Source organism: Juglans regia, chromosome 12 (genome assembly GCF_001411555.2).
Source record: "Juglans regia cultivar Chandler chromosome 12, Walnut 2.0, whole genome shotgun sequence".
NCBI classification, from domain to species: Eukaryota; Viridiplantae; Streptophyta; class Magnoliopsida; order Fagales; family Juglandaceae; genus Juglans; species Juglans regia.
The window spans coordinates 25,418,586-25,445,305 of NC_049912.1; the positions used below are offsets into that span (position 1 = coordinate 25,418,586).

Here is a 26,720-nt window from a genome sequence, read left to right on the forward strand (position 1 = left end):
TGTGAAAATGATGAGTAGAATTTTCTAATTAATATTATTTGAGAAAATAAAACGTGGTCCAAATGGTTCTTACAAGACCAAAAAAATAAAATAAAGATAGGAAGTGCTATTAATAATTTAATGATCATCATATAATATAGTATTAAATAATTAAAAAACAAAAACTTTGGGGCAAATTATGAGTGTGTGAACATATAATAAATTTTAATTTATTAAAAAAATTATTTATTAATATTAAATATTAATAGATATAAAATTTGTCACATTAATTCAGATAAGAAAAACATAGTTTCAGAAAAAAAAACCCTAGCCAAAAGCTCTCTCTTCTTTTTCTTTCCAAATAGCTGCCCAGCAAAAATCCAAACCGGGGGGGGGTGATAAAATGTCAAAAACTACATGATTAAATTGCTAAAGTGAGTGATTTGTTTAACCAAAATGTGAATGAACATTTAATTATGTAGTAATTTTTAATACTTGACTCAATGTTAAATTCTGATTAATATCCCAAATTTTATTTTGATAATTTACTTATGTTGCAGGGCATCGTGGCTTCACTGCGAGAATTCGGTTAAAATCTTATACATTAGTTAAAGAACAGGGGGGATCTTCCCATTTGGTTAGACCAGTGACTGTGTAGCTATTTATTTTATAGTTTTGTTTATTTTTCCATCTAAAGTATGGCGAAACGTCGATCTGCTGTTTTCCGAAGCCTAATGACCACCATGCGCCCATCCATAGAATTCACAGGCTGGCAATCTTTTAAACGGCCGAAAGCTTTCGTCGAACAGAACGATGCGCGCAGGTGATCATAACAGTCACGTGAGATCCACGTGCCACCGCACCATGAAGCTTCTACTAGAGCCACGTGCAACATTTCTAAGACAAGGGATCTCAATTTCTTTAGACTCGACTGGTCACCACACTCCTAGCGTGGCATATGTCCCTCATGCTATTTGTTTATTGTATTTTGCTTTATTTCAAGCTGAAAATTCAGATCTACAGTTGTAATCCGTTATTGTTATATTTATCTTTATGTTTATTATTATTTCATTTTGTTTAGGTAAAAATAAAAAAGAAATAGTCTCTTGGACATTTTGTCCACAGAGCGAAAGTCCTCTCCTCTTCTTGATGTGGGGTTTGAAATCTTTGTTTTAGGCAGAATATGGTCTGTTAGACGGTTTGTCTATAGAGAGTTATCAAAATTAAGACCATACCAGTCACAAAAAAAATTTTGTACTGGTGGAATCCCAACCGTGAATAGTTGACTTATAATATAGGATTTACACTATATGTATCAGGTTATAGCTGTAATTTCAATTTCATGAATGAATTAAGTCTATTTTCTATATATAAAAAAAAAGATACGAAAAACATTTAGCCTCGTTTGGTTTAGGACATCATTTCATCATCATATAATTATTATAATTTTTTTAAAATTTAAAATAAAAATAATATTTTATTAAAATTTTAAATCTCATATGATTATGAATAATTTTGAAATAAGTTAGTCTATTTACGGTCTCTAAATAAAGACTGCTCATATAAGTTTATATAATTATATTTAAATTTTTTTAAAAAATTACAATAACATTTTTTTTTAAAACGATATTTTTTTCTTTTTATTTATATTTATCAATAAGACTATACAAATAATTTTTTGTACAGTTCCCCACTCAAAATTACAAATAAAATTTCTCTTGCCATCTTTCTAATCTCACGATAGGAAAAAAAATTATTTATCCATCAATTCATAATTAGAGGTTCCATAAATTGGTCCAAATGCACATTACCTGGCGTAATGTGATTGGATAACGGACGTGGCGGATGACAGTCAGCGTGTACAGTATAGATTAGAAAGAAAGAGAGGGAATATGCAACCCAAAGGCGTCTATCTTGTTTTTATTTTTATTTTACTTTCTTTCATAATAAATTAACAGGAAAAAATAAATCTTTATCGGAAATTCCTGATAGAGAGAGTGAAAATTCCTGATAAATCTTTATCGGAGAAGTGTCTGATTTCTGTCACTGCAAAATCAGGCTCAGGGATAGAGGCGACGGAGATTTCGTTTCGTATCGGTTTCGGAAGCATCTTGCTATCCGACCAATCGCTTATTGACTGGTAAGGTAGTCTCTGTGAGAAACGCTTCCGTTTACGTCTTAGATCCTCTACTCTCTCTCTCTGCAATTCAGGTGTTAGCAGATCTTGAAACTTGATCTTGATTGATATTTGGGCCTCCCTTGGCTGACTCCACTTCCTGCTACATTATATGCGAAGTAGATTTTAAAAAATAAAAATAAAAAATCTCGTGATCTTAGGGTTTCGGTGCCTTATGGTCCTTTTGATTCCTGGGAAAAGATGAGGTTTTAGGTAACCATCATTTGAATGGAAATAGAATGTATGATCTTTGTTGTGGATTATTTCCTCTGGGTTTTTCATTTTCTATCATCTGTTTACTTGCCTAGACATAAGGAAAAAACTAACTAAACAATTGAATATATATATATATATATATATTATCTTTACTCTCTCTCTCTCTGTGTCGTTTCCGTTGTCTACATTTTGCAGGGAAACCAAAGTGAGCAATCAGATTCTGTCACTGTTGCTGATTTTGATACACACGTTCTGAATTTACTCATTTCATAATTAGCGAATGCATGTATGAATTTTCTAATGAAACTGAGATTTAGTCTGGTCTGATTTTGGAACTTGTTTTTGCCTCAAGCAGAACATTCAAAATTCAGCGGCCAAGTTCAGGGGGCGACTTGCCCTCGGTTCGGAGGGTGAATTCAAGCACCCTTCCATTAGGCATGGATGACGAATTGGAGAATGGTAATCTCAGGCCTTACGTGGACAGGCCAAGGACTTTCCCTAACATGCGTAATAAGGCTTATAACCCGTTGGTAAGGACCTTAATCTTCTTCATTTTCGTGTAAACTTGTCTCATTCTGAATTAATATATGTTGAGTTGTATGACTATAATATGAGTACAACTCATGCACCTGTATGGATCCCGCCCATTCCCTTATGTTTTTTATTTTTGTTTTTTGTAATAGACTGACTGCACATTGCTTAATATCTGCTTAATTGTAACATGATTACATGTTTTCATTTTTTTCCTTGTACAGTTCACGTATGCTTTTGGTTCCTCTTGGAGTACAATCTATTTTCCCTCTGTTTTGTTGATGCAGCAAGCAATTACTTTTTTCTTGTGCTTTTGATTTGTAACTGATACTATAGAAATTTACTGCACTACATGGCTGTAAATGCCATCGTGGTAATCTTATTTAGTTTAACTTCAAGAAACCATATTGCATTGCAATATCCTGTGTTAAATGGAACCTACATCCTGCACAGGAATGCAGTGGGGGTATGATCTTCGGTTTAAGTCCCATGGGGTGTGGCCTGGTTTGGATAACAAAGTCCTCCCATCTCATCTCAATATCCAAACACCACAAATACAAACACTTTTCAATTTCGTATCTTTAACTTTTTCATCTAATCATTACCGAATCATTACAACTTTTCCAAACTTCCAAACAAAATACAAAAAATAATTCAACTTTTTCAAATCTCAAAACAAAAATTATATTCTAATAATATTTTAACTTTATAATATTTTTATTCAACTTTTTCTCTCTCATTTCCCAAAATCCTATAAAACATATTAATTCAAACATTTCACTACTATTCACAAACCATTTCACTATTATTCATAGATCATCTTATCTCATCTCACTATCCAAACGAGGCCTAAGTCATATATGAATGAAAGAAATACATATGCGTTACCCGGCCTACTTGAAAACTAGCCGAACATTGATAGAAAAGTAGAACATATCACTTTAGATGAGTAACAGACTGATAAATCTGATCAGTATTCAAATTGTCTGCGCACACTTTTAATGATGGAAATTTGTAAGAAAGAGGGTGAGGGGATAACATCCTTGAAGAGCAGGAGAGTAAAGAGATAACTGTTCATAAGACAGAAATCATTGACTTTATTAGCTCTTCACCTCCTGTGTTGCAACTTCTGGGCTTGTATTATAAAGAGACGTGACACAAATCACTAAGCTTTTAATCTTGGGGTTTGGGAGACGTATTGGGAAAAATACATGAAAGACAGGCTACTCTAATTGAGGTATCCATTCACTTATTAATTAGAAATAATTTTCCACACATGAACTTAAAAATTTAGGGTAATGATTTTCCATGTGAAAAACTTATTCTTAGCCTCCACTTTCTATCTGGATGGAGTTGTTAAAGAAAAATGATTTTTTTAGAATAAGTCATTTCATTGACAATGCAACTTGGCTATCGTTTCTTCTCCCTGAGGCAAAAGTCAGCTTTCCTGGGCATGCTTTTAGGCTTCTAATTCAGGAAGACTTGCATTCCTTCTTGGGCAAGCAGTCTTTTGTCACTGCAGTGCTTTAGTAATGCCACGAAATTATCTTCAAAGCGTGGAATTGAGCTTTCTGAACTCATATTGTTCAAGCTTTTCACAAACAGAATAACAACCTGGCTCAACCTTTCATAGCTCTGAACTGGAATTGCAACTTTTCATTGTCAGAGTTATATTAAATAAGCGAGCTAGTTCTAAAATATCTAGTTTAGCTGTCAACCACTCTATGTCTTCCTTTTTATTTTTGATCGGGAAACAAAATTTTATTGATCATAAAGAATAGGCAAAAGCCCAGGTATACAGGACGTATACAAAGCCACTCTGTTTTTCTAGTCTAAGTTTTCTGGATTTTCTGGCTTTTTTATCTTACTCAAACTAGGAGCTTTTGATGTATGTCCCCCATTTATCTATTTTTATGCTCGCTAATAAAAAAAATTTTACTTATTAAAAAAAATAACTATGGTCTAATATAATTACTATTGTGACTGGTGAAAATGTATATTACTTTCTTTTTATGAAAATGAAGTACTGGTTCATGCCAGTTTCTTTATTATTACTTCTAAACTGCAGGATTTGTAAAACTCTTGCTTTTTTCAATGTCATTTTGCAGCATTTTAGTCTTATCTTGTTTCATCACATATAACTTTTTGTTTGGTTTTCCCTTGTGTGGATGGTGGCTTTCCCTTGAGTGGGTAGAATTAATTTGTTCTTTTTTGCAGATTTTTCGAATTCTCATGGGAATGAATGTTCGTGTTCTTTTGATACTTCTACTCTTGGGATTTGGAGTGATCTTTTACATTGGAGCAAGAACTTCTCCAATCATTGTGTTTGTCTTCTCAGTGTGTATTATCAGCTTCCTTCTGTCCATATATCTTACAAAGTGGGTACTCTCAAAGGATGAGGGGCCTCCTGAGATGGTTCAGGTACATCTATTTTCAATCTATATTCATAATGTTATTTGCGTTGCTTCTTTATCTTTTGCAGTACTATTCTTTTATGGTGCATCGTATGCTGTTCAATTTCACATTGACTACATACTCTAGCTTGGGGGACAATTCAATCTTCATGTTTCTGTAACCTCTTTTTGTTGTCTATGTGCATGGACGCTACCATTTATTATGTCGACATGATTTCTTTATTTTCTTCTTCTTAAAAATCAAAATACAATCGACAAAACAGCAAAAGGATAGGTGTACTGGAAGTAGTGTTCATTTTCAGTCTCTGACTTAGGCAGCTTGATGGTGTTTTGAACAATTGGAGTTTGGTTTTGTCATTTTCTAGATTGATACCCAAACTTATTTATGATTTATTTATCAGTAAGGACCCTCAATATCTTAAACAAGCTGGTTGTATGTTCCAATTGAAATCTCATTGTTTCAGGGTTAGGTCTTTTCTAATAATTACTAAACCTTGAAATTATGGTCTCAGCCTCAACTGTAAACATTGAAATGTATCTAAACTTTTGAAAATTTTGGACCAATATTCCTTATAATTTGAGGAAACGTGGTCTTATCATTATGGATTGGTGGTTTTTGTACAAGAAAGATGGGGAATCAGTGGATTATCTTTTGTTACATTGTGGAGTGGCCTGGTGTTTATGGAATGTGATCCTTAATCGGACCGGGGTGGCATGGGTTATGCCCGGAGTTATGGATTTTTTTTTTTTGGATAAGTAATGAGAAATTTTATTGATTTAAAGATAGGCATAAGCCAGGTACACCGGAAGTATACATGTGAAAACACCGCTTTAAGAACTAAAGAGTTATGGATATTTTTAAGTGCTGGACAGGTATTATTAGGGGAAATCTACACATTGCTGCTGTGTGGAGAATGATCCCTCATTTTATTATGTGGTGTTTGTGGATGGAGAGAAACAAGAGGTGCTTTGAAGGCATGGAATGTTCTTTGGATGAGCTGAAGAAATTTTTTTACAATACTTTACTCTCTTGGGCTTCGGCCATTACTTGTAATGAGGACAATTTTCATGATTTGCTTGATCTCTCACTAGTGCTTAGTGGCAATTAGGTATATTCGATGTATACTCCTTGTATACTGGCGCTATGCCTTTTCCTATCAATAAAATTTTACTTTTACTTGTAAAAAAAAATTATTCCTTATAGTTAGTATTCGTAGAAGAATAATTGTTTTACCATACCAACAATAGAATTAGATGAGAATGTAAGGCAAATGGAATATGTCATAATTGCCTTTCCCTGTAGAATTTGAACGTTCTTTCCGCAAAATATAGCATTCGTTCTGGACTTCTTGTTTTGTTCTTTTGATTGACTCCTGCACACACCTATTTTGAACTCACAACCTCAATGTCTACCTCTTTCATATGGGGGATAGATGTGCCATCTGAGCTAGAGCTTATTTCCCAAGACTTTTCATCATTTCCTGAATACAATTATCTTTTCAACTAGTATTATGAATGAATAAGCTTAAGAGGGAACTGAATTGTGGCTCTGATTTTGCAATTTGTCATGTACTTATCCTGAGCTTATCATTTCACTTTCTAGATATCAGAAGCAATACGAGATGGAGCTGAAGGATTCTTCAGGACCCAATATGGGACTATCTCCAAAATGGCATTGTTACTAGCACTGGTTATCTTGTCCATATATTTGTTTCGCAGCCCAACTCCCCAACAAGAATCTTCCGGCCTAGGAAGGTGATAACATAACTTAATATTTGTTATAGAGCACTTTGCCTAGTCCTGTTTTTCATTTTCCCCCTGGTGACTACAATTCACAATTTTAAATCTGCCGGTGCAGGTCAACTTCTGCATATATCACTGTTGCTGCATTTCTTTTGGGGGCTCTTTGTTCAGGTATTGCAGGGTATGTTGGGATGTGGGTGTCAGTTCGTGCAAATGTACGAGTCTCTAGTGCTGCTAGACGGTCTGCAAGGGAAGCATTGCAGGTTGCCTCATTTTCTAGTTCAATATTGAAAAGAACAGTTTTAGATTGATACCATAACTGGAAAGTATTATTTTCAGATAGCTGTTCGTGCTGGTGGTTTCTCTGCCTTGGTTGTTGTTGGTATGGCTGTAATTGGCATTGCCATCCTTTACTCCACATTTTATGTTTGGTTGCGGGTGGATTCGTCGGATTCAATGAAGGTTATTGATTGTACGTGTTGACTTCCTTGGTTCCTTCACTTATTATTATGAAACCTATTGCATAGATCTCATTGTTTCTATGATATGATCCAGTAGTTGACTTTTATGTATCGGTATTTCAGTGCCTCTTCTCCTGGTGGGTTATGGTTTTGGAGCTTCTTTTGTTGCCCTGTTTGCTCAGTTGGGAGGTGGAATTTTCACAAAAGCAGCCGATGTTGGGGCTGATCTTGTTGGTAAAGTAGAGCAAGGAATACCAGAAGATGATCCTAGGAATCCTGCTGTTATTGCAGATCTGGTTGTTATCCATTCTCCTTTGTTGATTTTTTCCTGTTAAGTTACTCTATATTTACTTTCAGAACTTATTGTTTGGGGTTCCAATAAAAATTCAACGGTTCATCCTTGCACATGACGATCATTTTTATTGGTGAAAGTTGAGCTGGAAGTTAATTATGAGGAGCATATTAAAGTCGACGTTTGGATTCGAAGATGACTTGAGATGAGTTGAGATGAGTTGAGATGGATTGTGAATAGTAATGAGATGAGTTGTGAATAGTAGTGAGATTTGTGAGTTAAAGTTACTGAATAGTAATGAATAGTAGTGAGATGAGTTGAGATGAGTTGCGAATCCAAACAGCTCCTAAGTGTGCACATCAAAAGTTGAAGGTTTCCGTTTCACTTTTTTTTTATACCATTATAACTATGTTTTTTTATTTTTCATGCTAGACTGAATCACGTGATGCATGTGTTATAAGTTCATTTGAACCTTTTCTGTTGTGATGATATTTTATTGGTGGATGTGAAAGGTAAAGCATTTTACATGCCTTGAGGCAAGTTGGAGGTATTCGGTGAGCTTTTGGGTTTAGGATTTCCATTTGTAAATGACTAAAACTAGGAAATATTTTTTTGATAGGTGACTAAAAATAGTAAATATTAAAATCAAAATCAAAATATCAAGCAATGTAGTTAATGATAGATGTATAAATTAATGTGTATATTTACCCAGGGCAGTGTTATATCTAGGAACAGGGGCGATGTGTTACAATGCCTCTGCACTTTTACTTGACACCTATCATAGTGATAAATAGCTAGTTTTGCATAGTTAAACGTACCAATAAAATTGTGAAGGGATTATAAGTTAACTAACCCAAAAGATTATGACATGGTTTGGTATTTTTTGCTTTTTTTGAGAAGTGTGAAGTTGAAAAAGCGTCATTTTGTACCTTTCTAACTTCTACTCTCGTTTATTCATAAAAAAAACTTCTACTCTCTTTTTTCGGGTTATTTATGTTCTTGTCAGTTTTTAAGGCACTTGTACTTAACTTTTGCTATTAGGTTGGAGATAATGTGGGTGATTGTGCGGCTCGAGGTGCTGATCTTTTTGAAAGTATTGCAGCTGAAATAATTAGTGCTATGATACTTGGGGGAACAATGGCCAAGCAGTGTAAAATTGAAGGCAAGTTGTGTGTGTGGGAGCATGTATGTATATGTGTGTGTAGTTGTGAGTGTGCATACGTGTTAAATTAGCTCATCCATAGTCCATTTTGTTTATGCAGATCCATCGGGCTTCATCTTGTTTCCTCTTGTTGTTCACTCTTTTGACCTTGTGATTTCATCGATTGGAATACTGTCAATCAGGGGTACAAGGAACTCTGGCTCAAAGTCTCCTATTGAAGATCCAATGGCAATTCTTCAAAAAGGATATAATCTTACAATAGTGTTATCTGTTCTGACATTTGGTTTGGTAATACTAATATTCTACAGTTACATTTTTTTTACCATAACTTTAACAAAATCTAATTGCAATGCTCATTAGAATTTTCCTTCATCATATATAAACATTTTTGGCTTTAAATCTTAAATTCTCAAGCATTGGTGACCACATTATTTTTGCTTTGATCTGTTTGCATTCTGATACATGGTTATACTGGTGGCTTGAAATCTCTTACAGTCCACCCGTTGGTTGCTTTACACTGAACGAGCTCCTTCTGCGTGGTTCAACTTTGCTCTTTGTGGGTTGGTCGGTATCATTACCGCATATGTTTTCGTTTCGATTACCAAGTACTATACTGACTACAAGCATGAGCCTGTACGCACATTAGCCCTTGCGAGCTCCACAGGTCATGCGACTAATATAATTGCTGGAGTCAGTTTGGGCCTGGAATCAACAGCTCTTCCTGTTCTTGTCATTAGTATATCTATTGTTTCAGCTTTCTGGCTGGGTCAGACATCCGGTCTATTGGATGAAGCTGGAAATCCAACTGGCGGGCTCTTTGGCACTGCTGTAGCAACAATGGGAATGCTCAGCTCTGCTGCCTATATTCTTACCATGGATATGTTTGGTCCAATAGCAGATAATGCTGGTGGAATTGTAGAGATGAGTCAGCAGGTACCTTTGACTGATGAATTCTTTCATGGGTTGCCCTAAATAATGAAGGAAATCGTTTTTTCCCCCTCAAGGTATAATGTAAACGTATATTATTTTTCTGACAGCCAGAAAGTGTTCGTGAGATCACTGATGTGCTTGATGCAGTAGGGAACACAACAAAAGCTACAACCAAAGGATTTGCCATTGGTTCTGCAGCCCTTGCGTCTTTCCTTCTGTTTAGTGCTTATATGGATGAGGTAGCTGCATTTGCTCAGGAACCTTTTAAACAGGTAGGAAAAATGTGCTTCCACTTTTACTTATCTGCTTCTGTTTTACATAAACATATATATTGTTATCTGCTTTAAGTGCTGTTGCATCCTGTCATAGTTTTTGTGATTTCAAATTGGCCTTCAGGTTGATATTGCCATTCCAGAAGTTTTTGTTGGTGGATTGTTGGGCTCCATGCTTATTTTTCTATTTAGTGCGTGGGCCTGTTCTGCAGTTGGCCGAACTGCTCAAGAGGTTGTGAATGAAGTAAGGAGACAGTTTATTGAGAGGCCTGGTATAATGGTGAGAATAAATTTGTTAGTAATTTCTGCTTTGTACTTTAGTTTCATGTTTCTCAGTGATGCAATTGTTTTAACTGCTTGTTGCAGGACTACAAGGAGAAACCAGATTATGGTCGCTGTGTTGCTATTGTAGCATCGGCTTCTCTGAGGGAGATGATAAAACCTGGTGCTTTGGCTATTGTTTCACCTATTGTTGTTGGTGGGTTGATTGCTCTTGTTCTCATTGTTGCTTTCATCCCGTGTCTCCATGCACATCAATTTTTATTTATTTTTGCATGACAATATATTTTAGAAAAGGAAATAATGAATATGCTGTGCATGTCATGGTAATATGGAAGTAGTGCATTGCGTGGTTCTAATTATGCAAGTGTAAAAAGATCAAATTTTCATGATTTGAGTAATTGATGCTTTTAGATGGGCTGAGTGATACATGGCTTCAGGGAAGACATGCTTTTGTAATTTACATTGAAGTTTGCTCTAAGTGCTTTGTTGAGCGTCATGTTCAGTGCTGCAAGAGCTGCTGCTGTGTGATTCACATATGGGTTCTCTTAATTCATACTGTTATAAGGCTTGTCAGCAAATATGCACAGTAGTCCATGCATGGCCATGTCTGGTTATACAGTACAAATTTTACTCCAGCCATGGAGTGTAATGATGAATGTCTACACATTATTGTATCTATTTTATTTTATTTTATTAAAATGGCTATTATTTGATACAAACCCATATATTTTGGAATCGATGGTGATAGTACCAAGAGATGGAATTAGTAGTAGCATTTGTGGTTATGCAGGTTTCAGTTGTGGTGGCTGCAGTATCATTTTAAAATCTGAAAGTGCCGTATAATCACTCAAGTAGTCTGTTTAATTTTGTATCTTATATAATCAATGACACGGTGAAATTTACTGCAGGTCTCTCGTTCCGGATTTTGGGTTACTATACTGGGCATCCTCTACTTGGGGCCAAAGTAGTGGCGGCCATGCTCATGTTTGCCACAGTTTCTGGCATTCTTATGGCTCTTTTCCTGAACACAGCCGGTGGTGCCTGGGATAATGCAAAGAAGTACATAGAAACAGGGGCCCTCGGAGGCAAGGGGAGTGATTGTCATAAAGCAGCAGTTACTGGAGATACGTAAGTCTTGTTGATGTCCTCTTTTTTGTTGCTGTTCTTCCCGCTTCGTTTTTAGCCTTACCTATAGTATTTCTAGCAGTGGTAGTGATGGTAATGGGAGGTTTTTTGTGAACTCATTCTACCATTTTACCCTTTGTTTTTCATTAGAAAAAAAAAAAAAATTATCTGAAATCATGGAATAGTTTCTGTGATTGGCGTAAAGACAGAAACATGCATCAGGCAGACCTCTTCACCCGCAACAAAAATAAAAAACAAAACAAAGACAAACAAAAGAAAAGATGCTTAGCTTTCATCATGGTTAATAATTTTTTGATATGTAATTAGTTGGATTGTCATGGTTTATAATTAAGAAAAAAAGAAATACAAGTACCATTAGAACAAGACAACAGGTTAGGAATATTGGGGTGACATGGGATCTGATTGGCCCATATGCGCAGGTCACTAACACGAGGTGAAAACAGAGGTTTCATGATATTTTTCCACAATTTTTCTCCCTCCCCCCTCTCCTTTCCTCTGGATTGGGGTTTATTTTTCAATTGCTGATCAAAGAGTTCGTATTTTAATGGAAGTGTGTACTGTATTAGGTTTTATTTCTTCAAATGTTCATTTGACTTGCACCCTTGATATCAGGCTTGGAAAAATATTATTAGAGAATCGAAGTATCTGGATTATTTGCTGAAGAAGAGTTCAGTTTCCCTAAGTTGCTTCTTAAATATCAAGGCTCTATAATATGAAGGCTTAGTCTACTACTTTGAATACACCAGAATTTTGTGTGGGCCTTTTGTTTTCTAGTATAACATTGATTACTTAATGCTTCCTTTCAACTTATCAAAACAAAAAAAAAACAAAACTTAATGGTTCCTTTCATTATAATCTCTGAATTCTTGTAACTTGTTTTGTTATTTCTTACATGTCCTGCAGTGTGGGAGACCCATTCAAAGACACGGCTGGACCTTCTCTTCATGTCCTCATAAAGATGCTTGCAACCATAACGCTTGTCATGGCTCCAATTTTCCTGTGAGGTTTACCGTTTAGTTACCACACCCCTCTTCCTTTGTGGTCTCTCACCCGCGTACAGCACCCACCTCCCTTGGATACATAGCTACTTTGCAAATATGATGGTAGGTATTTTGATGTATATCAAGGGTGCCCGATTCATAGTCATACATATTTTCTTTTTTGCTTAATCCAAATAAGACATGTTAGTTAGCATCTCATTTTAGTGCCAAATGGTTTAAAATATATCTATTTAGTGTATGCATCGAGTTATCCGGACCACAATCATGGGATCGGCTTGAGCCTCATGTTTTCCTAGAGTTTCATTTTTCCTTTTTTGCCGTTTGACCACATGAATGTGATGTGTCTATAGCCTTGTAACAGATAGGCACTCTTTTTGGGCATTTGCTATCAACTGAGTTTTCATGATTTTCTTGCATGTGCATCTATTTTGTATTTAAGCGTTTTCTCTGTAGTGTATTTAGTCTATTCTTGGTGTTGGACTTCCTTTTTCTTTTTTCTTTATTCACACACGCACAAGCAAGCAAACTTGGGATAGGAGAATGACTCTATAAGAAGAGTTGAAGACAGTAAAATGGTTATTCTGGAAGGGAGGGAAACAAGGAAGGGGATGGAGGACAAAAGACAAACTTAAGAGCAGTGGAACGAATTAACATTACCATAATCTCCGTGAATCTCCCCTCATTCCATTCACATCCAAAAACCCTCCTCCTGCCATAACTTCGTGATTTATGTAGTATTTAATAGGGAGTAATGCCAGATACGTTGTTAGGATCTGTTCTGTGCAGTCAGTCATTTTGAAAAAAAAAAATATATATATATATAGTCTATTAAGAAAAATTATCTTTTCATGTGGAAACTTGATTAGATTTCTCGCAAGATATCAAAAATTATTTTTGAATACCAAATAACTTCTTATCTATATGGGAAAGAGGTTGTAAACCCGAAATCATATGTTTGAGAGTAATATTATATGCAGTTGTGGAGTGTGCAAGCGACGTGTAGAAAAAGAATTATTATTTTTTTATATGAATCTTGTATTTACTATTTATTTATTTTTTTTAAAGTGATTGTACAATGCTTGCGCACTTATAACTGTAATTATCATTTCTTTATGTTTGAATACCAAATAACTTCTAATCTTTGAGTCTATGGGAAAAAGGTTGTAAATCCTAAAATCATTTGTCAAAATGTAAAAGCCTGATGTCTGATGTAATGTATATAATAACGAAGGATTAGTCAATGATATAATTGAAGCTACGTTAAGAAGAGTAATAACTTCTTTTTCAAATAATATGTGATCGTACCACTTACTCTGACTCATAATAGAGTATCATATAGGTGAGATACTCCATGTTATCTTCCATCCTTACAAATTGCCTTTATGGTTTTCAGTGGAATGACATCATTGGCTAGGCTACTACTACAGGAAATAAGATCCTCTCTATTTCAACTGAAGCTATTAAAATGTCATGTATTTTACATTAAATAAATAAACTTGGAATGGATAGAGAATCGTAACGATGAACGAAAATTTGATGATGTCCTCTGCACAAAATAATGGCAGATACACTAAAACTTGGACATGATATCCAAACTAATATCTATTTCCCATAATGAAAAAAGAAATCTATCTTATTATCTCTAAAAGATCTCCCCCCGCCCTGATATCACCCAGTTCTCTCCTCTCCTCATCACATTGCATTCACACAACATCCAGGGAAAAGAAAAGGAAAAAGATCTGGCGATCAAGATGAAAAATCAAAATCAATATCAGTTATAATCATCTACACATTTGAGGATGATTAGAGGGGGTAAGCTCACAATGATCCGGTGAGTAGCACCCAATCTTTTCCTTGTCTGCATCGAAACCAAGCTGATCATGCAGGTGAAGTTCTGCCTCTGATCTTTTCTCTTCAACCACCTTCAAGATTTTCTCGAACACAGACACTTGGCAGGGAATCTTGAGCACTCCTTCTTGCTGAAAGCCAAATTCTTCTTCGGCTTCTCGTAGTAACATCGCAAATGCTTGGTGACCCAAGTACTGTGTTGGGATGATGAATCTCTTCAGCTCCTTCCCTACACAAACGGCAAGAAAGCCTTTCGGCACGACATGATCATTGGAAGCCCCCGAAACATCTGAGAAGGAGAGTGTTCTCTTCAGGATGAATTTAATGCTCTTACTGCCATTGCTAGTGGTACTACTACTACTGCTGCTGCTGCTGGTGGAAGTAGCAGAAGAAATAGAATTAGAGCTGTTTTTTGGAGCATTTGCAAGCTTTTTCCACTTCTTGAGGATCTGTTGAAGCCTGACAATATCTCTGATCTTGTTAGACTTGTTGGATTTGTTTGAATCCATTGAAGTTAGTGCTTGCTACAGAAAAAAGATCAGCTGCTGGGACTGACTTTAATTTCTTGATCTTCCTCAGATACTCTCCTCAAGTGGGTAGTGGTGCAAGTATTTAAAGAAAGTTGTTAATTAATCATTATTTGAAAGTTTACTTTTTTTATATATATAAATCATTAAATTTAGGGAACGTACGTCGGTTAGTGCAGGTGCCGCAACTGCCTCAGCACTCACTAGCTAAAGGAATCGAATCCCATCAATGGATTTTCTTTTTTGTTTGTTTAATTAGTGATGATTAATCCCAAGGTGATCATGAACTTCTAGATTTCAACCTGACTCTCTTGGATTCTGTACTTATTTTTTTTCCTTACTATTTTTTCTGTAAAAAATTAAAATTACTCGCTACCTAGATGTCATTTCATGCAAATTTGAATTTATAAAATATTTAATTAAACGAGATAAAATTTAGAATTTCAATTGAAACTCTATTGACTATAGAAAGTTGCTCTCCAAAATATTATAAGAGTAATTTTATATATAATCGTGAAATATATAAATACCGTACAGTCACTTTGAAAAAGAGTAAGATCTACTATTAAAAAATTAATTTTTTTTTTTATATGAGTCTTATATTTATTAATTTTTTTTAAAATGACTGTACGGTACTTGCACACTCACGACTGCAAGTATCATTTCTCATATTATAATACAGATCTCTGATCTGTCTTGGATTCTGTTCTTATTAATATTATTTAATCAATTGAATTGTCTTTATTTATTGAATTCTGGGGTGCTTAGAAGGTCGTAGAAGATGTCACTCAAGAAATTCCATGTGAAACGCCAATATCTTTCTATAAAGAAAGAGAGAAAAATATATATACGCAATTAGCACACAAGTTGACATGATCTTAGTACTGGGTGTGAACATGCATGGACATCATCCTTTTCATTCAATGCATGGACTAAAATTGAATTAATTAATGATTATTTATGGAAATTATTTATGGTGTTGGATGTTCAATTGGTTCCAAATAAATGAAAATATGACTGACCCTTCAACCTCTTCGGGGCGGCAGAGTGGAAGAAGAGAGGAAATTTTGTAAAAAAAAAGAGAAATAAAAATTAATTATAATTCAAACTATATATTCAGGTAAAGGAAAATTATATATATACATACTATGCATATGCTTAGCATTTAGTCAGATGCATATATAGAACAGACTGATGATGCTTTACGCTTAATTAATTTAAAGACAGTTGACTTGTGGTGTATTTTTTCTCTTATTTTTCTTTAATTACAAGTCCATCCCAGATGCAATTGCAAAATAATTTATGGAGAGTTACAACCATGGAAATTAAAAAAAAAAAAAATGTGGTAAGATTGCAACTTGCAAGCTATATTAAAATAGTAAGTAAATTAATAATAAATGTGGAGTTTACGATGTGGTCAATTAAGGGTGGTAGCTAGAAGATGGACAAAATAATCGTACACTTTGGTTTAAGAGCACAAAATATTCATATATATATATATATATATATATATAATATGTAGGAGGGGGGAATAATGTTACTACGTCATCTTATATTATTATTATTTTATATATATATATATTTTTTTATTTATTAATTAAGAAAGTGGCTATTCATATATTATTATTTTTTATATTTTTAAAAAATATTTAAAAATATATGAAGAGAAAAAATAGAAAAAATAAAAAAAGAGAATTTTATCTAGAGAATACGCGTAATGATCATTACTAGACAGCATCCTAACAGCATTCTAGATATAGATATAGAGGTATGCTGCGCATCAACTGGAAGCCGCAGCACACCTCATAGATTTTTTTTTTTTTTTTTTCACTCAATGCGTTGAGTGTGCTGAGACTTCCGGTTGATGCACATATTTTTTTCATAGATATATGATCCCTATCATGCATTGGGACAAGTGATTCCCAATATCTTAATCAGTAGATTGCTTTAGCACATGAAGTTTGCTTCATTTACAGACTATTATGGATTCCTATTAATTTATCATTTTCTATAAATTAATTAATGGGTTTCTTAAAGGGACGTTGCTGTCATCCATTTGCACCACTCACGTGAATTCTTCTTAAAGGGACGTTTCTATATATATATATATGATTATTTTAAAAAAATTGCGCGAAACTTACACCTAATACTGTATCTAGGTAGGGATACTAACAATCTGAACGGTTCAATAAATATAATTACATGAAATAGATAAATAAATAAATAAAAAGAAGTTTGATTGAAATAAATATAATTAAACAAACATGTGTATGCATGGTTCCACAAAAAACGAAGCGAGTGAGATTACTTTCGGTTTTTATTAAACGAATGATACTTCCTTAAAACGTTTTGGGCTTTGGAACATTTTAAGTGGGCTTCGCACTCATGATTTCTACCCATTTTCTTCTGTTAAGGCCCCTACAACATAAGGATTGTCAACCCCTCTAAATCTCTCTCTCTCTCTCAATCTCTCTCATAATAATAATAATAATAATAATAATAACTCTTCCTCCTATTCTCCTTCTTCTGATTTCTTCCACTCCTGACTCCTCTAGATTATTTTTCGAACTCTGCCCATCTAATTACTTTTTAAGGCATTAATTTTTTTTCTGTTAACCAACAAATTCAACGGAATCCCAAAAATACCAACGCACTTAATTTAAGCTCTAATCCATGATTATCCAATTTTTTGTTCTCGGTTGGGTTATGATCCATGGAAATTGCTTGTTTATGTCTCAGCCTTTGAAAGGATATAAATAATTAACTCTACTTATTAGTTATTACTATCAGTTTAAATTAGGGTTGTAATCAAGCTAAATTGAGCTGGTCTTTGGCTTGCCGAGTAGGAGTGAGCAACGGGTGCCTGCTGCCCAGCCCCATTCGCCTCGCTCTTGTATGAAAGGGGAGCTGCGGAGGCGAGGGACAGAGGGGGCTTAGCCCCGCTCCATAATTCCCCCGCCCCGCCCTCGCATATATAAGGGGAACACCAACCCCCCTAAAAAAAAAAAAAATCAGTAGTTTTCAATTTTCTAGAGCCTTCTTCGACAACCTTCTTCTCTCTCGATCTCTCTCGTCTTTGTTTCTCTCGATCAAAACCCTCTTCGCACATGATCTCTCTCGATCTCTTTTGTCTTTGAGCCTCTGCCCCTTTTAGGTAGATGAATCCGCTGCTTCACCCCTCTTCGTCTTCTTCCTCAAAATCTCATTCCTTTGACCAGTTTCATTTGCAAGACTCTCTCTTTCATTTGCAGGTTCTTGAAGCTTTTGTTTTCCATACATATATTTCACAAGAAACCAGATTAATAAGGAAGGAAGATAAAGGAAAAAGAAGAAATCAACACGTCTACGAGCTCCACAAACTACAGAGGGTAGAGCCTATTTCAATATCTTCAAAAGAGGTTGTTTCGCTCCTTCGAGTTCGCTCTATGCTAAAATATTTATTTCTGGTTTTTGTTTTCACTCTCATTTTCTTTTGGGGGGTTTGATTCTGTCAACGAGTTCTGGGGTTTGGGTTTGTTTTTGTGGTTGGAAAAATGGTGGACATTAAACACACTAGCAATTGGTTGGGGAAGGGAGGGGAGGGGTGGGGGGCAGATGGATGGAGGTCCACCCCCGCACCCTGTTTACCAGATGGGGTACCCTGCCCCTGCATGGACGAGGCAAATTGCGAGAAAAAAATCCCCACCCCCGCCCATGCGGGGGGCAAGGGACGGGGACGGGGAAGGGGTGGCCCTGTCCCCTATTGCTAAGTTTGACTAGACTCAAAAAACTCAAGCATGAATTCTATATTTTTATTTAACCTTTGTTCAAGCTCGACTTGGCTCGACTCAATGAGTTACATTCCCAACTCGAGCTCATCCCAAAAAGGAGCTTGGCTCGAGTTGTTTATTTTTATTTATTGAATAAGATTTAATAATTAATAACTTAGATAAATAAAAAAAATATAATATTGAATTTGTACAACTAACAAGTATAAACCTCTATTGAATTATAAGATTTTAAAAATTTATAAATAATTAATATGTAGCTAGTTGATATTTATCCATAATAACAATATATTATATGCCTACATAAATGATTAATATATACACATAATGATAGCATATATCTATTTTTGGATAACATCTAAATGGTTCTATGCTTACTAGTTCAAGCACCTGCCTTGTGAGATACAAAGCTTTGGCCACTCTTTTCTAATTTTGATGATGATTCTCCTACAGATCTAACTCAATTTTTTTGCTCATTGAAAAATATATATTTTCTCTCTTTTCATTCCTAAGAACCTACCAAAGTTAATGAACAAAATAAGGAAAACACATAAAGAAGTTCAGAATGAACTTTTTACAACAGTGCTGACAACCAAGATAGAGAAAGTGAACAACTTGATTTTTGATAGGAAAAATGCAAATCCTTCAAAAAAAATTCAAATGTAGAAATGTGGAAGAGCCCACGAAGAGAACCCACAGTGAAAAGAGGGATTTGCAAATCCTAATTTTTTTTTAAATAAACCTAAATACAAAAACTCTTTGCCGATATGTGGAAGAACACACGAAGAGAACTCATGGTAAACAAATCGATTTTTGCCAACCTACGAAGAGAAGCTTGGTTTCATAGGAAGAGAAGCTAGGCACGAAAAGAAGCTCAGCATGAAGAGAAGCTCCATGAAAATGAAGATAAGCTCTATCTGCCTGTATTTTTGTTGTTTTTGTCTTTTCCTGTTTTCTCTTTTCAATATTTGTTTCAAAAAAATGGGCTGATGTGGCATGCAGGTTGCACCACAATTGTACATACCCGACTATTCATAGAAAAGTTGTATATTTAATTATAAAAGTGTTATACTTATATTATTAGCTAATACATATATATATGCATATATATAGGTGTATGTATATATTTATCAATATATGAATGAGTTTTAATCGAGTCAAGCTAATGAGTCAACTTGAAAATAAATGAGCGGGCCTTAACGAGCCTTAGTCGAATCGAGTTTAGTCAGGTATGTCTCATTTACTAATTAAGCAGGTATCTGCTTTCACGGTTGAGTTTTTTTTTTTTTCATAAGTCGAGTTTGAAGTTTAACCAGATGAGTAACGAGCGGGTTATCGAATAGACTAGTTCATTTACAGTCTTAGTTTAAATTTTTAGAATAAGTAGTAATTTCACATATTGTCAAAGCAAACCACACATGAGAAATAATGTTAAGAATATAATATAAATAATTAAATATACCTCTTAAACTTTTAAGATAGATGATAATTTCACACGACCAATAATAAATGATATTATACGACCAAAACCCATTCAATACGATTGGTAGCACTCGAACTTTTTGGATGATAGCTACATATATTATTCGCATGATGAAGATGGAGGCTCTTTTCCATCTTTCAGCTCCCATGCTTTGTTTGCAAGCTTCTTTTTTCAGTGGTCCTGCCAATCCCCATACGGAACTATATATCCCCAAAGATAGATGGATAGACTCAAAAGTGGGAAAGAAAAAGGTGAAAAAGCACATGGGTTTTCGCTCCTGAGTGAGACTCAACATTCCAGATTTTTGTTTTGTGCTATTTCTTCACTTCCATCCATTTCTTTTTGGTTGCTCATCCCTGCTTACAACATAGTTTTACTTTTGAGAATTGTCATTGATACAAAAAAATTATATAAAATAAATTCATAAATTAATGTAACTTAATAGAATTTATTAGATCTATTTTATAATAAAAATAACTTTACAATCAACGTATCATATCAAGTCATATCAATTTGTAAATTTACTTTTATATGATTCATTTGTGACTAAAATATTTTCTTTTACTTTTTTGAGTTTCATCTTTAGTTGAATGAGGGAGCGGAGATAGATATTTTCATTGTTGGAAAAAATAAATAAAATTTTGCTCCTTTTGTTAATTGGAAAATGATGTTTGAATAGAGATATAGTTGGTGGAGAAATTATACAATGAAGCCTCACATCTAAACTAACTAATGTATGATTTGTTATTTTTATCATTCTATTTAAACACAAATATATTTAAACATTAAAATAAAATGATAAAAATAACAAATCATGTAATTATAGGAAAAAATGTATGGTATAAGACTTCCATATAAATTTTTTTTATTGTTGATGACTAGACGGTTTGAAAAAAGTGTCCGTCACTTTGAGAATGTAGTCTCCGATTTACACAAAATTATACGAAAGCGATATAACTTAATATAATATGTTATATTATAAAATTATTTGTATCGTAAAATAGATCTAACGAATCATATAAATGTACTCATTAAATCATTATTAGATCAGGTAGATAGATCTGTGATAGTGTGATTAGAATTATTTTTTTATGCACGAAACTTTTAAGAGGCAATTAAAACTGTTTATCAATATCCCATTTTTCTCAAATAAAGAATATTATTCATCATATTTTCGGAAAACAAACGAAAAGAAAATGAAAAGAGAAGATAAAAATCTCCGGAGGAAAAAAAAAAATCTGTCTCAAATCCAAATGTGCCCAAAATCCTCGTCCCGCTCCGAGGCACGTCAAATCTCGTCGAACAACACTTTTTTTTGTCTCTCTTTGTTTTATTTTTAATCTGTGTCGATTTCTCTGTTCTTCGTATGGACCTACATGTTTGTTCTCGTGGACGTGCATGTGTGTGTTTAGCTTTAGTAATGTCCATATTGTATCTGGGTATTTCTCTGAAAATTAAGTTTATTCTCTCTTTGCTCACTTGATTTGGAAAAAAAAATGGCATATGAATCGCAGTCGCTGAAGAAGAAGAGCTCCGCCGGGGCTTTTGGAGACGTCTTGTACGGTATGATGATGCTTCCCAAAGAGATTGAAATCGAGAAGGAGAGAAATTTCGAGCTTGGATTTCGAGTTCCAGACTTCGGGCTTGTCATCAACGTGAGTGTCAGTTCTTTATTTTCTTACGCATGACTTGCGCTTGGTTGCTGGAAAAATAATGGGAAAGTTTTAAAAAGAAAGGAACAGAAAGAAACGCTACTTTTCAGATACTCTTTTTGATAAAATCTAAGTACTTTTTTGGTATCTTTCTCTCATTTGTCCCCGAGAAAATGATTCTGGAAAAGCTGAGACCAAAGGAAGAAACGCCTGTGTTGGGCAAACTTACAGAGGAAATGAACTCATGAACCCTGTTTTCTGTGTCGTTTCTGCACTACAAATTCCTGTGCTTGGTTGCTGATAAAGTGAACCAAGGCCCGCAAAAGGATGATTCAACTACAACGGTGGAAATCAGTTGTATTGGATTCACTTCAGTAAATATATTGCTAAATTGGACTTTCTTCAAAGAGATAACAAAAAAAACTTCTGCCATTTTTGTTTTCGGAGTTTTCAGATTGGTTTTTCCCTTTTCAATTCCTTTGCTGTTATAATTTATAATTGCCTGTGTTCATGCTCTTTTTTTTTCTCAATTGCTTTTATCTTGTTGACATCAGGATTTCTTGCGGACCAGGGAAGTTGGTGAGTTTGTTAGTGGGGCTTTAGCAGGAGCCATGACCAAAGCTGTACTTGCTCCTCTCGAGACCATCAGGTTGGCCTTGTTTTATCTTTTATCCTTCTTCCTTTTTTTTTCCAATCATTTTCATGTTTATACATTTCCAATACATTTGATTTATCATGTTGTTACAAATTACACTCGAATATCTACAAATTTACTTCAATGGTTGGGAAAGGTAAGTATCTGTCACTTCCGAAGCTTACCCAGTACTCGGGGAGGTTTGGATACAAAAATTCTTTTAACTCATTTCATATTATTTATAATTTTTTTTAATTTTTACATCAAATACAATAATTAATTTAACTTTTTCAAATCTCAAAACAATAATAATATTAAAAAATAATATTTTATTTCAACTTTCATCTCAACTCATCTCATTTCAACTCGCTATCTAAACCTCCATCACCAAGAATTTTGGCATATTTTTTACTTATGCATATTGATATGGTTCTTTATGTTGCATAATCTCACTTTTGTTGCGTCGAAGTTCTTTCTGTGAGGTTGGTGGTGGTAGCTTGACATTTTACAAAAAAAAAAAAAAAAAACGTGGAATATTCAGGACAAGAATGGTAGTTGGTGTTGGATCCAAACACATTGCCTGTAGTTTCCTTGAGGTGATTGAGCAGCAAGGTTGGCAAGGATTATGGGCTGGGAATGCAATCAATATGCTCCGTATAATCCCTACCCAGGCAATTGAGCTTGGGACATTTGAATACGTAAAACGAGCAATGACATCTGCACAAGAGAAACGGAATCAATCCGACTGCCCGAGGGTGCATATTGGTCGTGCCAGCTTGAATATTTATCTCTCCTGGATTTCTCCGGTGGCTGTGGCCGGTGCAGCTGCTGGAATTGTTAGCACACTTGTGTGCCATCCCCTTGAAGTTTTAAAGGTATTTGCACCATGGAACAATCTTATGAGAATACAAGTTTTAGAATCTGATTTTGATCTAAAATTCTGTTGTAACTCGTTGATCTTCAATGATGAATGCACAAGTTTTTTTTTTCTCTCTTTTGCAAGTAAATATTACCCCTAAATTGATTATTTTCCTTAAAACTTCATGTCACAGGATCGGATGACTGTCAGTCGTGAGGTATACCCTAGTTTAAGCATTGCAATTAGCAAAATTTACAAGGATGGTGGGATAGGTGCCTTCTATGCTGGTATCTCTCCTACACTGATTGGCATGCTTCCGTACAGTACTTGTTACTATTTTATGTACGATAAATTGAAGAAATCTTACTGCCAAGCCAAAAATAAGAAGTCTTTAAATCGTCCAGAGATGCTCCTGGTTGGAGCTCTTGCAGGTGAGAAATGTTGCTTTCAACAATGCCATGTAAACTTTATGAAAGATCTCTCTTGTTTTCTTGTCGCATAAGCTTAAAAAGACCCCCATTCAAATCCTTACATAACATACATGGCCAGGTTTTACTGCTAGTACAATTAGTTTTCCACTGGAGGTGGCCAGGAAAAGGCTAATGGTGGGAGCTCTAGAGGGCAAGTGCCCACCCCACATGGCAGCAGCACTCTCAGAAGTCATCCGGGAGGAAGGACTGAGGGGACTCTACAGAGGATGGGGTGCTACTTGTTTAAAGGTCATGCCATCCTCTGGCATCACCTGGATGTTTTATGAAGCTTGGAAAGACATATTGCTAGTTGGAAAAGGTCATCTATGACATGCATCCGCCAAGATTCCTCATAAGTTGGTAATTTGTTGAGACTACCGTTTGGGGGGTTTATTGGAAATTACAAGGTGGAAGGAACCAACTAACTAGCTCACCAAAATCCGCCTAAGGATTCGACATGGTCCGGACACCAATCTTACACCCAGGGAAGTTCATGGTTTCGGCCTAGAGCTACACCATGTATCCACCATTATTGACACTTCCGACCAAAACACCTGGTGAGTAATGGAATGGTTGGCCATTTCTTTTCTAGCAGCTATTTTTTCTGCTCATTTTGATTTAGAATTGCCCATGCGGCTCAGCCAGAGATAATATTCTATGTGCTAATAAGAATTGAAACAAAAAGAATCGTGTAATTGCATTTATTTATTCTCGACTTGCTCTTTTGTCTTTTAATCAAAATTATCCCAATAAGGTCACCACAACAGTTGTAGCAAAGATAACAGGGGAGGCCATACATGATGAATTACAAGTCGGATAGGCTAGATGATCTCCTGCTCTGAAGTAGTGCCATTTCTTCCCCTTGGAAACTGAGACATGCATGGGCCGATTGATTGAGACTTCACTGCCAACAGGTACAGACAAAACAAGCACAACCCTGTCTCACAAAGAAAAACAATTCACTCGAGTAACTTGACATTTCAGGATTTGCCTATCATGCATGAGATGTCCAAACACTATGTAGACCTAAATACATCATATGCGAGTGAAAATGGAAACATACCAGCATAGGCAACTGTAACACCAGAAACTAATCGTCCCAAAGCTGATAGAATATAAAGACAGGCTACCACCTGGATAGATTTACATCATGCATTACTTCTCTGGTAACTTGTACGCAACAACCATAACATAAAAAAAAAAAGGAACCAAGTTCTGGCTCCAACGTATATAATAATAATATTAAATATGAAATGAACCTCCTCACCATTGCTTTTATATTTGACAGGGATGATATATTCTGGGTATGGAATAAATTTCTATAAGATGGGAATTTAACGTTGCATTTAAACAAAGGAAAGCCCTCAGGCACCAAAACGCGATGTCTAGCTTCCTTTTATTACTAGGTAAATGGTGACCATCAGGTTCTTAATGCACAAAAAAAAAAAAAAACTAGTACTTGTATAACCAAACTAATCGTGGCATTTTAGCTTGCCAAAAATATACTTCAAGATTAAGAGGGAAATTTGACAAAAAGAAAAAATATTTGAGGGAAACAATTAAACTTGACAAGTGTTACCTTGAAAAATAGCCTTTTGTCATGTCCCGTTGCAGCAACCCTCAAAACAGACTCAGCAGCTCCTATGGTATTAGCTAAACGCGCGGCAATGCTATTAGCAGCGTCCTGAGAAATCTGCCACTCAAGTGGATCCACGGGTACGCTATAAAACAACATTTTGCGATAAAGTTAGATTCTGTAAACATGGAAACTCCTACTTACGAAGGAACATGGAGGGCAAATCCTAGACTCTGGCATTTTATTACATCTTAGACACCATTCTTCCACTAATATATTTCTTTCTTCTTCTTCTCTTTCTCTTATGAGCAAACCCACAAATAATTATTCAAGTGTATGAATGAATCCAAGATAACGGGAAAGTATTTATTTCCCTGTATTCAATACAGACCAAGAAAACCCTAAAATCAAACAAGTAGTTACCAGCACCATATGGGAGAGAAATTACTCAACCAGGGAAAATAAGAAAATTTGAGTAGAGAGAGAAAGAGTTGAATTACAAATGTCCAATTTACTCGATGAGGCGAGCAAAATTGTTCATTGGGTAAGTTATGAAAATAAATAAAAAAGGTAAAAAGGAAAGCCAAGCAAAATAGCAGAAATTGAAAACCCTAATTTCTCCCCAAACAGAAACCCTCAGAGTGAAAACCCTAATTTTCGGTAACGATTCAATCACGTCAACGTAGAACAACCAATGACTTGCAGTGTCAACATCTGGAAAATTCTTTAAGTGAACAGAGAGAGATGAAAAATAGCAATTACGAGATGTTAATTTGGCGGAAGAGGAGGCCAAGGATGGCGAGGGAGCAGAGGAGGACGATGAGGACGTCGGAGACTAAGGAGAGAAAACTGGCTTTCCGATAGGCGCAGTGGTAATACACCAAGGTACCAGTTACAAGCAGAATCAATGGCATCCCAACTTGGCTCTTCCTCCTTTGTCTGCTCTCTTTGCTCTTGTTATTGCTGTTATTGCTGTTCTTGCTATCAGTGACAGTATTGCTATCCATCTCACCCCTATCAGACCCACCTACAATTCCACTTCCATCATCTTCATAATTCTGTATCTTCCTCTATGCCCTTTTTCATCTGCTATTCCGCCCTCTCTCTCTCTCTCTCTTCCTCGTTTTCTTGTTTTTACCAAAGTATTCTTCGTTCAACACAAAATTACGCTGAGTTTTGTCACCACATTTGTTGAAAAGCTTACATGAACGTTCTCAAAAGAAAACAGTGTCTTCTACTTTCAACACAAAATTGTTGAAAAGTTTGTATGAACTTTCTTGAAAGAAAATAGTAAAAGTT

General features: G+C 35.2%; 4 protein-coding genes across 6 annotated transcripts; 2 read left to right on the top strand and 2 right to left on the bottom strand.

Moving 5' to 3' along the window:
• The first annotated feature begins 1,904 nt into the window (after window positions 1–1,904).
• LOC109005008 (pyrophosphate-energized membrane proton pump 3-like) lies at window positions 1,905–13,037 on the top strand. Of its 2 annotated transcripts, none has more exons than XM_035683472.1 (15): window positions 1,905–2,124; window positions 2,727–2,901; window positions 5,120–5,323; window positions 6,920–7,071; window positions 7,175–7,322; window positions 7,399–7,531; window positions 7,644–7,816; window positions 8,854–8,974; window positions 9,075–9,262; window positions 9,470–9,907; window positions 10,012–10,176; window positions 10,301–10,456; window positions 10,543–10,654; window positions 11,367–11,586; window positions 12,508–13,037. In XM_035683472.1, the coding sequence occupies exons 2-15, from the start codon at window positions 2,809–2,811 to the stop codon at window positions 12,605–12,607; spliced, it is 2,403 nt and encodes an 800-aa protein (XP_035539365.1). In that variant the 5' UTR covers window positions 1,905–2,124; window positions 2,727–2,808; the 3' UTR covers window positions 12,608–13,037. The 2 variants fall into 2 exon arrangements, with proteins under 2 accessions (XP_035539365.1, XP_035539364.1); XM_035683471.1 differs by having other exon boundaries at window positions 1,905–2,119.
• A 1,050-nt stretch (window positions 13,038–14,087) lies between these two features.
• On the bottom strand, window positions 14,088–15,022 carry LOC109004941 (protein SMALL AUXIN UP-REGULATED RNA 10-like). Its single transcript, XM_018983642.2, has one exon. It carries the CDS (start codon window positions 14,960–14,962, stop codon window positions 14,387–14,389), a length of 576 nt encoding a protein of 191 aa, XP_018839187.1. The 5' UTR covers window positions 14,963–15,022; the 3' UTR covers window positions 14,088–14,386.
• A 6,400-nt stretch (window positions 15,023–21,422) lies between these two features.
• LOC109005006 (probable mitochondrial adenine nucleotide transporter BTL1) lies at window positions 21,423–24,563 on the top strand. 2 transcript variants are annotated; one of them, XM_035683859.1, is made up of 6 exons: window positions 21,423–21,513; window positions 21,745–21,885; window positions 22,437–22,531; window positions 23,058–23,391; window positions 23,569–23,806; window positions 23,925–24,563. In XM_035683859.1, exons 1-6 carry the CDS (start codon window positions 21,427–21,429, stop codon window positions 24,173–24,175), a joined length of 1,146 nt encoding a protein of 381 aa, XP_035539752.1. In that variant the 5' UTR covers window positions 21,423–21,426; the 3' UTR covers window positions 24,176–24,563. The 2 variants fall into 2 exon arrangements, with proteins under 2 accessions (XP_035539752.1, XP_035539753.1); XM_035683860.1 differs by lacking the exon at window positions 21,423–21,513 and having other exon boundaries at window positions 21,574–21,885.
• On the bottom strand, window positions 24,518–26,720 carry LOC109005007 (reticulon-like protein B22). Its single transcript, XM_018983756.2, has 4 exons — window positions 26,184–26,720; window positions 25,425–25,566; window positions 24,909–24,978; window positions 24,518–24,782 (listed from the first exon to the last, which is right to left on the bottom strand). Exons 1-4 carry the CDS (start codon window positions 26,426–26,428, stop codon window positions 24,667–24,669), a joined length of 573 nt encoding a protein of 190 aa, XP_018839301.1. The 5' UTR covers window positions 26,429–26,720; the 3' UTR covers window positions 24,518–24,666.